We start from the raw sequence: 10,811 nt of genomic DNA, 5'->3' as shown, positions 1-10,811 counted from the left end.
CAGTCCAAATTCAAAACTCAGAGATGTTTGAAGTACAATGACAGGAAATAAAAGGCTATTGGAGAAACAGGACGTATTTGCCTTGTTAATGTACAAAGTCTAAATTATTCATAATTGAAAGATTAATCACAATGATATAAACTCAGTCAGCTGTGGATTATAGATTAAAAAAAACATTTACACTGGTGGTAAATGTTTGACAAATGCAGACTGGGACTAAATATGTTTGAGGAACAAATGCAAATACTTTTTATATTTTAATTTTTTTTTAATGATTATTGTAATGGCTTTAGAGTTGAAGGCACTCGGTGCAGTTTGTAGCAGTAATAAAGTGTTGCTTGATGATGAACTGCATGTGCTTCACATTGGAAAAGGTTCCTGCATTTTTTTTTACTGTTTGAATCTAAATTATTTAGCTTCCTGTGAGCTTCTGAGCTGAGCCCCCCTGCTGAGATGCAAACACACGCACACACAATTCCCCACAATTCTACCTCATGCATACTGTACACACATAATCACACCCTCCTGCAGCATTTAATGAAACAGTGATTCTCTCCCACCCAACCTGCAGTCCAGCACAAAGAGCCGACAACCCTCCCCCCATCCCCACTCTCCCCTCTCATTGGCTGCGAGCCCCCTGTGCTGGCATTGTCTCCGACCAATAAGACGTCTCCATGGTGATGTCATGGAGGCAGCGTTGATGCTGTTGCTGATGCTGTTGCCCGGCGTCTGTATCAGTGCAGCCAGACAGGGGGTAACCATAGCCACCGGTCCACCATCACCACCATCACTGTCAGTACCAGCAGCAGCAGCAGCAGCAGCAGCAGAGAAGACAGGGACAGAGGGGGGTAAGTCCAAACTGCACTCAAAGACCTGGTGTCACTTAGGTTAAGTGTTATTGCATAACTGCATGCTCCCTGCTTGTGTGTGTGCCTTTGCTCGAGTGTCAGTGGGGTGTGATGGGGCGAGGATGAGGACAGTGATGATGCAGTGTTTCCTGCCGACAGCCGGCAGAAGAAGGTGGGACAGGGAGAGCAGGAGAGGACTCTATGTACCCACACACAAACACTGCTGTCATTTATTATTGATCCACCGCATGTTCACGTAAGGCTTTGTGTCGGCACGATCTGATCGACTGCACGTTATTAAGAGATAGTGGAAGAGGGGAATCAGGGAGTTTGTACGTGTTTGTGTGGACAAAAGGCGTGTGTGCATGTGAAACAGGGAGGATGAGGAAGAAATGTCATTAATAGAGTGGCATTTGAATTTGCACGTGTATAGTTGATAAAGTTCAGGTATAAAAGAAAGTCAAATGCAGTGAACGCGTAGAAACTTTTTATCAGAGTATATTCTATCACCACTTAGATCGGAAATCAGAAATGTTTAGATTATCCAACATGTTTCTGGATGTATGTAAATGTAAAGTTAATATTCGCAATGTTTTTCATGCAAGATAGAGAGTAAAACACTGCACCTGTCAAGGAAAAACTTTGGGTGCATTGACAGAATCATATCTCTGCACCTAAAATAATGCAAACAAGATATTCTCTTTTAGGAAATGTAATATCTGCTTTGAGCCGAATGGCTGCTGACTCTGATCAAAGTAAAACTAAATAAGACGCAGCGTTTAATTTGTAACTTTTCTGATCATGTAGATCAGAGACAGTAATGAAAGTACGTATAAACCAAAGATTGTGCCTGAAAGTTTTCACTCTTTCACCTCTTCTGCTGTTTTATCTTCAGCCTCCATGCACATGCTTTGTCTATGTGGTCCCCATAAGGCTGATATTTGGGCTGACAATGGGGTTTGTCTATATGTTCCATGGTGGCCCCACCCATGTTTGCCTACTTCAAGCCTGTGCCCACTGAATACACTTTGGGACCTGGGTACTTAAGGGGTACAGGTTTGAAGTGGGCAAATGATGCAGGTCTCAAATGGTTTCAGTAGCATGGAAAACCCATGTGGGCATACAGGGGTGGGGCCACCATGGAAACCACAGACAAAACAAGCTTGGGCCCATATTGTCAGCCCCAGTATAAACCTTATGGGACACAGTTTTAATTTTGTGGATAAAATGTGAATCACCTCATTGTGTGCAGAAAGCGGAGTTCCTGTCGTGAGCATGAATGAACAATGAGGGGCAGAAAATGAGAATGTTTGGTCATACGTTAGTATAGAAGAAGGAGTGATTTCCTATTTCTTGCCCGTAACTCGTAAAAATTCTTGAGGTCTCATTTGGTTGCCTGGCAACAGCCCCGGCAGTTGTGTGTGTTTTTTTACAGGTTCAAATATCAGCACCGACATATCAAGTCATAACTTACATTTTGGTTTTTACGACAGATCATAAACATGTGGAAATAAGGTTTGAATGAAAGACCTTCAGGTGGTGTTTTCTTGGCTGATGCTAAGCTAACAAGCTGCTGGATGCTTCAACTTACTACTGACCTGATGGGAATCAATCTTCTCAACAAATAACCTGTGGTGAACAACGTTTTTACGATTGTGAATGGGCAATGTCTTAAGTTTTACCTGCTGTTTTAGAGAAACATTAGCTTCTACAGACCTGAGGGACAAATGATCTCCACAAATTCCATTCATTCCACTGATATCATGAAATAGTTTGATGACATAAGCATCTGCAGACGTGAACTGAATGTTGCCTGTGAGTAATGAGGCCTTTACAGGCTTTTCATCAGTGACAAACAAGAAATGAGGCACTGAGCACTCGCACTCTGGCAGGATGCAGCGCATCGATCTGCAACCTGGGTGGTTTCAGCAGAGGAGAGTCAGCTGTGTGTGTGTGTGTGTGTGTGTGTGTGTGTGTGTGTGTGTGTGTGTGTGTGTGTGTGTGTGTGTGTGTGTGTGTGCGTGCGTGCGCGCGCGTGCGTGCGTGCGTGCGTGCGTGCGTGCATGTGTGTGTGTCAGCGTTTGTTCTACACATGGATGGATGGATGGATTGATAGAAGAGTTGACTTCTCACTTTTTATTTTATTTTATTTTTATTTTATTATTAATAGCAATAAATCACTATTAGCATCATTTACCATGTATTTCACCATCAGTAAACATTTTTCTGAAAAGATTGTCTCAATTGCCATAGTTTTATGTCTTTTTCAATTGAACCTGATGTCAATTTAGTAAATTAAGTTCCAATTTAGAGGGAAATGGACAACATATTGTCATATATATCAAGGCTACAAAGCAGACATCTGTTTTACAACTGAAAGACATTTTTATATACAGTCTCCAGTTGACATGCATTTATAAATCCCTTTATTTTAGTTGTTTTTGCAGCATAGGAAGTTGTTGCTGGGGCTGCAGTGATCTTCCCACTGAAGGTTGTAGAAATACAACAGCCAACAGGAACCTACTCTCTCTCTGTGTCTCTTAACTGTCCTGTGATTTGTCAAATCCTCCCACATCAGGACAGATGTAAAGTAAAGGCTGTAGAAAGACACTAACTGAGGTGCAGAGGTGTTGTCTCTCTCTCTCAGATCATTTGATTTACATTATGCTGGAATATTATCACACAATAACATGCAAAATCACCTCTAGTCTCGTCTACTGTCTCTCAGACGACTTGATTTACATAATGAAAGGAGAGATGAATGGGGAGGTGACTGAGAGCAGGTAGACACCATCCCAGCTGCCTGATTAACTTATGTCCTCATCAGGAAACTCTCTGTCGCACACTGTGGTGAAGATTAGTTTTATAAAGTTTAACTCTCCGTCTGTTGTTCTTCTTGAACACAGGGAGTCTGACTCTGGTGCATAATGAGACTGCATATGTTACAGAATCCTAGAATTAAAGCAAACTTAATAAGGCTGAGCACTGGGCTGTGAAAAGGTCAGCATTTGCAGGGTGATCCATTTTGCTGCAGCAGGTATTCATGTGTAAGACACAGTAACTTAGTATCATATGTAGATTTGTTTCATGAACTCCTGTCTTACACAAAAGTGCAAAGAAGAACCATATAAGGTTCTTCGGCTTGTCCTCATAGGAGAACCCTTTTTGGCTCCAGGTAGAACCTTTTTATAAAGGTTCCATCTGGAACCCTTTTGGAGGGTTCCACCAAGTACCCTTTTAAAACCCTTTATTCAGGAAATTGTTTTTAAAGGGTTCTCTGGATCAAAATGGTTCTTACTGGAACCATTAGTGTTACCAAGAACCCTTGAAAAACAAATGGTTCCAGGTAGAATCTCAGCCCTTTTAGAAGAACACTTTTAGAACACCTTATTTCTAAGAGTGTGGCCAGTCCATCACAGGGCCACAAGTGTGGCAAATTAAAAGGGAAAAATCACTGTGGTTTGATTTATTTATTCATGACAAAGCTTAATAGCTTTTCCACTTTGTTTTGTTTTAAGCTTTCAACAAGAAACAGGGGCGTCACAACAGGATTGAAAAAGCTATTAATCGTCTTGGCCCCCCATGCCGTGACAGGGCTCCTGGGATCTGTTTTTATGAAAACCCGTTTAAAGTTTTAAATCTTAAATTCTGAGAGCATCCCCACTCAATCCCCCTGTGGCCATGTTTGGTGTTACAGCCCAGGAACAACACCGACATTCCAATATCTCTGAAAATATTTTTATCACGCGCAGCTTTTCTTTTTAGATCGACATCTTGAACTCATTTATTGGAATCGTGTATTTCTGTCTCCTCATAGCAGATGTCTCAAAAATGATGGAGATGCAGTTGATTAAAGCCATGATGTCCTACACACACACACACACACACACATTCTTGTACTTGCTGCATATTGAGGACCGGGTAGTGCTGACAAAATGAGGACCAGCATTTCCACTATGTAAATCAACAAAATTACAAATATCTTACAAATATCTTCACTGGACTCATGAGGTTTGAGAGTGACAATACACTGTAAATACACTGATAAATACATGGTAAAAAAACTGTGGGGAAAAAAACTGTAAAAACACAGTAAATACACTTTAAAATACACAGTAAATACACTTCATGAATGACATCTATAAAGAACTACTGACTGCAGTACAATAAAAGGTTTGCAGGTGGAGCCCCAGAGCAAAAAGTGTGTAAAACACCAGGGCTGGAAAATGGGTTTTTGAGGACCTCTGTTAAAAACAGAGTATAGCATGTTCACAACCTGAGGAAGTGATTTCAATGAAAACAAAGTGAGGACCGGCCAAAATGTCCCCACTTTGTAAAAATGACCTCACTTTGTTGGTTAAAAACCCTCACTGGTCCTCTGGATGCTGCAAGTACAAGAACACACACACACACACACACATTCATTCACATACAATTCAAAACATTCCAGTCCAAAATGCCAAAGATCCCAGAATTTGGCAGACATAAAAAAACAAACCCTGAGAGTTTCCATCATTATTATGTTGTGATCGTTATTGTGATTAACAGGATGTGTTTTTGTGTGTCACAGTCATCTTTGCAACATATTGCAGCTCTGTTTTAAATATTTGGGGAGCAATTTTCAGCAGGTGGTGAGACACCGATGCCCTGGTTTGTTTTGTTTTTTGTTTTTTTTGTTTAGTTTTTTTACATCTTCTCGTCGTCTCTTGCATCTTCTCAGAGATTTACAGCTGCTCCTCCCACTTGTGTCACAGCTGTGATTCATTGCAGCACAGATGGCCGAGGCAGAAACACCAGAACAAAATAGGTTTAAAGTCGCATTCCACTGAAAAACGTTTCCCTTCGTGTTGTTTGGATTTCTGGGCATCGCTGTGTGGAATGTTTGACACGACATCCGCATAGCCATATATATATATACATATATATGCATAATGTGGAAACTAAACAGCACTAAAGTGCTCATACAATGATGAAAGTGAGTCCCCAAGCAGCTATTGTATGCACATTTTTAATTTGCACATTGAGAAATATGAATGTTCATAGCTACAGTGGCTAATATTAATGAATATGCAAATGAATGGTGATGTTGAGCTAAAATGCTTGATCGTAAAAAAGGAAGGAAGCGTCTTGGGAGATACCCACACGTTATTCAACTCTGTTTGTTTGAGTCCCCACAAACATAACTGATCATCTATTAAATTATTAAAGCATCTATTAAAGAAAAATGCAGCAAATGCAGTGACAGATTGAAAAGTTTCCTCATTGTGTTCCACACAATTAGCACGAGCAAGTAATGTTAATGACATAGTCTAACATCATCTTATGCAGATTTATGGAAATCCTGTGAAAATTCATGCCATTTGTATTTGACACAGATTCCCTCAGTATTTCCCTGCAAAGTGAAACTACTGTATTCTTTAAAAGACTGTCCCTCTATTGTAGCCCAGATTTGCAGTTGTAGGTAAAGCGCCGGCCTCTCATTGGCTGAAATAGACCTTAATGGGAGGAGCTTACACAAGTGTGCTGCAGTTTTCTGTCTCACTAATTCTCTCTCTCTCTCTGTGTTGCCTCTCCTGTCAAAGCTGTTTCATTCAATCGTTCCCCTCTGTCTGTGTGTGTGTCTCTGACAGAGTGAGAAGGACAGTGATCATCCCTGGAGACAAACAGACGCAGTGAGAAGATGACTCTGGCAGGTAAATGCAGCCACAGCACAAACTCCTGCTCTGCACTGCACTGCACACCTCCCCCTCTCCTTTACTCTGCACAGTCCACTGATAATAACGGTCCTGTAGAGATAATAATAATACTAAAAAAAAAACAGAACAAATGTATGATCTGGATCATAGATCACATCATTATCAGTATTACTATTTAGGATTGTGATGAAAATGACTGGTCACTATGACATTGAGGAGAATGACATCACCACTCCTGAAAATGCTTGTTCATCACTTGGTTTGAGTCAACACAATGTGTGTGTGTGTGTGTGTGTGTGTGTGTGTTTGTGTGTGTGTGTGTGTGTGTGTGTGTGTGTGTGTGTGTGTGTGTGTGTGTGTGTGTGTGTGTGTGTGTGTGTGTGTGTGTGTGTGTGTCCTCAGCCTACAAAGAGAAGGTCAAAGAGCTCCCCCTGGTGTCTCTGTTCTGCGCCTGCCTGAACCCACGGACCATAGATAAGCCAACATATAAGGCAGAAGGTAAAATCTACATAAAATGTTGTTCCGTGTTTATTGTTATTTTACTATTATTTAAAAGTGGTAATAGTCTATTTTTTGTTCTCAAAAACTTAATAAATGTATCTATCTAAACACGATAGAGTCACCAAAAGTATTTTTTTCATCCAAAACGTTATTTATTTAGTTCGTTAATGCCCCGTTTCTTCTATTAAATATTTTGTTATATATACAATTATTCATTCATAGAAAACACAGAATCTAATTGTGCTGCTGTGAAGACCTAAAATGACTATAGATATAGACCATGACTGTTCAAATTGATTATATTATTTGTTCTCTTTAAACAGTTATATTTCATCAGATGGAGGAAAAAAGAAAATCAGCTTAATGTCCGAGCCAAAAACATCTGCATCAATAATCCATCATCAGTTTCTAAAAATCAGCATCATTATCGGCCATAGATAAAAGCCCATATCAGTCGACCCCTACTGTCCTAGTATATTTGACATTTCTCTCAACCACAGATTCACATGTATTATTTCTAAACAAATGAATCACATGTAAACACGGCCTGATCCCGACACCACAGATGCAGTGGACCTGGGCTGGTGCGTCATGAAAGAAGTGGAGGTGATTGAACTGAATAAGCGAGCATCAGGCCAGGCCTTCGAAGTCATTCTCAAGCCCCCTTCCTTTGACGGTGTGCCAGAGCTCAACGCCGGCATGCCGCAGCGCCGTGACCCGTCCCTGGAGGAAATCCAAAAGAAACTGGAAGCCGCCGAGGAGAGGCGAAAGGTGAGGGAGAGAAGTGGAAGGCGTGGGAGTGGATTTTTCCAAAAATGTGTGCATCATGACACAAACCCAAATGCTCTGACCCTAAATTGTAACACGAGCTATTTGCAGCTTGTTGAGGAATTGTCAATTGTCTGCCAACGCTCTTTGTATGCAGCATGATTTATCAGCTGAGGAGGAAAAGAGTGCGAATAGATGAAAGGAAAGAAGGAGGGAGCATTAGTGGATGGAAATGAAGGGAGGAAACACAAGCAGAGGGAGGATGGAGGGATGAAAAGAGGGACATGAAAGTACCAGGAAAATCATGCGACGACACGCACACAATGGCTCGTATTCATCAAGCAAAGAGGAAGGTGGAGAGAGGAGGAGGAGTGGAGAGGGCAAAGGTGAGGAGAGATCACATGAAGCTGAGCCAGAGTTTAGAGCATGAACCAAACTAAAGATCTGTTCTTCTGATATCGGCTCTAACGACCCATCATCAGGTCACCACTGTCTCAATCTTTGCAACACATTCTCTGAGGCATGACAGGTGCCTGTGTTATAGGCTGTATATAAAAACAGACACTGTCCTCCAGTGTGAATCAAGTTTAAATGAAAGTCTATGAAACACGAGCCTGTTCCTCTAACTGTCTTCTCACTATATCGTAATGTAAAATGTTAACGCACTTGTCGAATGACAAATCTCGAGGCATGAAAAGGGAAATTTGTTGGTTCTGCAACTGGAAGACTTTTTTAGATACAGTCAGTCTGTACACCAGGAGCAATAATGGAAACATATTTAGGACCAAGACTAAAGACCTTTGCTCTTATGAAATTGCGAATAACTCAGAGGTGAATTTTGACGCAACCTCACAATTAACTTTTAGTGCGACACAATTAAGGAGTATATAACAATAACTACATTATAAGGAGCATAAAAAACTTATGTTTCAGATAGAAACAGTCAGTGTCTCGTGTCTCATTGAACTTGACAAACAAGAAATACTTCAGTGCACTTAAAGCTCACATAGAGTGGTCCTGTTGCACATATATGTTAGTTATGGAGGTCTACTTACATACATTAACTTCTTTTTATGGTCAAAAACCTCCTAGTTGCTGTAAACGAGCCGATAGAAATCCCTCTTTTCTGACGCTGAACTATCTGACGCTGAAACCGACTAGGAGGTTTTTGACCAAAGAAACAAGTTAATGTAACGTTAATTGGAACTTCCGGTCTATTTCCGCTTTAACACTAAGATCGACCTTGGTTCGATAGCTTTGGTAATATTCTGTCACTAAAGTGAAAGCTGTATCGCTGTATGAGTAGAGATTTGCAAACCCTGCTATATCATCTATCTGACACTAAATATAATGATAATTTACAAAATAAACACGCTATATGCTAGTGGGCTATATTAAAGTTAGACATGAAAATAATGATTGTGGCCATTAATATTTACTGACATCATAAATCTAACAAGAGTCGCCCCCTGATGGCTATTCAAGATAATACACGTTTCAGGCACTTCCACGCTGGCTTCCACACTTACAAACTGCATCATTTTCTACACAATCTATGGTTTTACAAAACAGACAGCTGCATTAGTTGCAATCTGAGTGCATCATCTAGTGGCCTTTTGTAGGTATTGCATATACTGTATATATAATATATATTCAACATGAGTCTTGTTTATTGTGTTTGAGTTTTAGTGGCTATATTTTGTAGTTTGTTAGGTTAGTTAAAGTCGGTGAGATTCGTCATCTGTCGCTGATGTTCCTATAGATCCAGGAGGCTGAGCTGCTGAAGCATCTGGCAGAGAAGAGGGAGCACGAGCGCGAAGTGATCCAGAAGGCCTTCGAGGAAAACAACAACTTCATCAAGAACGCAAAGGAGAAGCTGGAGCAGAAGATGGAGGCTAATAAAGAGAACAGGGAGGCTCTGCTGGCTGCCATGCTGGAGAGGCTGCAGGAGAAGGTACGGTCTCGAAATGGAATTCTCTCATGTCATGACTATAATGGACAAATAGAAGTAAAAATACAAAGAATTTAATTTATGTTTGTGTGTATATACTGTATATTATATATATATCATGTATATATTATATACACAGTGAATTTACAGTAAGTATGTGAAGTATTGCAGTGATGTAAATGATAAATACTAATGTATTTGTATTTAAAAAATGTGTGCTTGCTGTGGTTGAACTCATGTAAACGCTTTCTTTACTGCTGCTTTATAAACTAAAACTGTGACATTTATTTGTTGAGCCCTAAGTATTTTAACACTGTGCTCAAATCTTTCTGTAATCATGAATATTCCACGAGGTGGGAAAGTGTTTTTAGTGTTGTTCCCTTGTTCTGCTGACACCTCAGATTAAAATGCAAACATATTCATAAATGCTAATGACTCTAACGCTGCTGTGTGTCTCTGTGTCTGTGTGTTCGTCTGCCAGGACAAACACGCTGAAGAAGTGAGGAAGAACAAGGAGATGAAGGAGGAAGCTTGCCGGTAGATGAGAGGAACACGGCTGTGAAGCGACAGAGAGCTGGGACTAATGGGGTAAAAAAAAATTGAAAACAGTGCAGGAAAGAAAGAAAAAAGAACTCAAAAACAACTCCAAGAAAGAGAAAAATGTTCATATTTGATGTATGCTGTAATGATTCTTAAAAAGCTGTACAAAGTTTAGCCAACGTTTGATGTTGACATTCACAAAGAATTCTTGCGCCTTTTTTTTTTTCTAAAGAAAAGTGGGTGGGGGAGGGGGGGGGGGGCATCTAAACAAACATTTCACTCATTTGACAGAGGGTCTGTTGTGCTTGTTTGGTTGGGAATGAAAGCTGCATCAAAACAACATTAAAATGCAGCTTCATCGTTGTGTTAAGTGGTGACGTTTTATATCAAAAAAAGCAATTTTGGCACCAACACTGAAGACGAAGTCATGTTTACTTTTAAAGCAACTAAAGCAACTGCTTTTCAAATCAACATAGGGTTAAAAAAAAGAAAAAAAGAACCAAAAAT

The 10,811-nt window shown here is 40.3% G+C and overlaps 1 protein-coding gene across 1 annotated transcript; it reads left to right on the top strand.

The window, feature by feature from the left end:
- Positions 1–6,960: 6,960 nt before the first annotated feature.
- stmn4 (stathmin-like 4) lies at positions 6,961–10,305 on the top strand (the record flags this gene model as incomplete). The annotated part of the gene is made up of 4 exons (XM_083899115.1): positions 6,961–7,042; positions 7,611–7,816; positions 9,576–9,767; positions 10,246–10,305. Exons 2-4 carry the CDS (start codon positions 7,637–7,639, stop codon positions 10,303–10,305), a joined length of 432 nt encoding a protein of 143 aa, XP_083755241.1. The 5' UTR covers positions 6,961–7,042; positions 7,611–7,636.
- Between the last annotated feature and the right edge of the window lie 506 nt (positions 10,306–10,811).

Source organism: Microchirus variegatus, assembly GCF_963457635.1.
Source record: "Microchirus variegatus genome assembly, chromosome: 12".
Lineage (NCBI taxonomy): Eukaryota > Metazoa > Chordata > Actinopteri > Pleuronectiformes > Soleidae > Microchirus > Microchirus variegatus.
The sequence above is the reverse complement of the archived record's forward strand: the minus strand, read 5'-3'. Positions and strand labels throughout refer to the sequence as shown.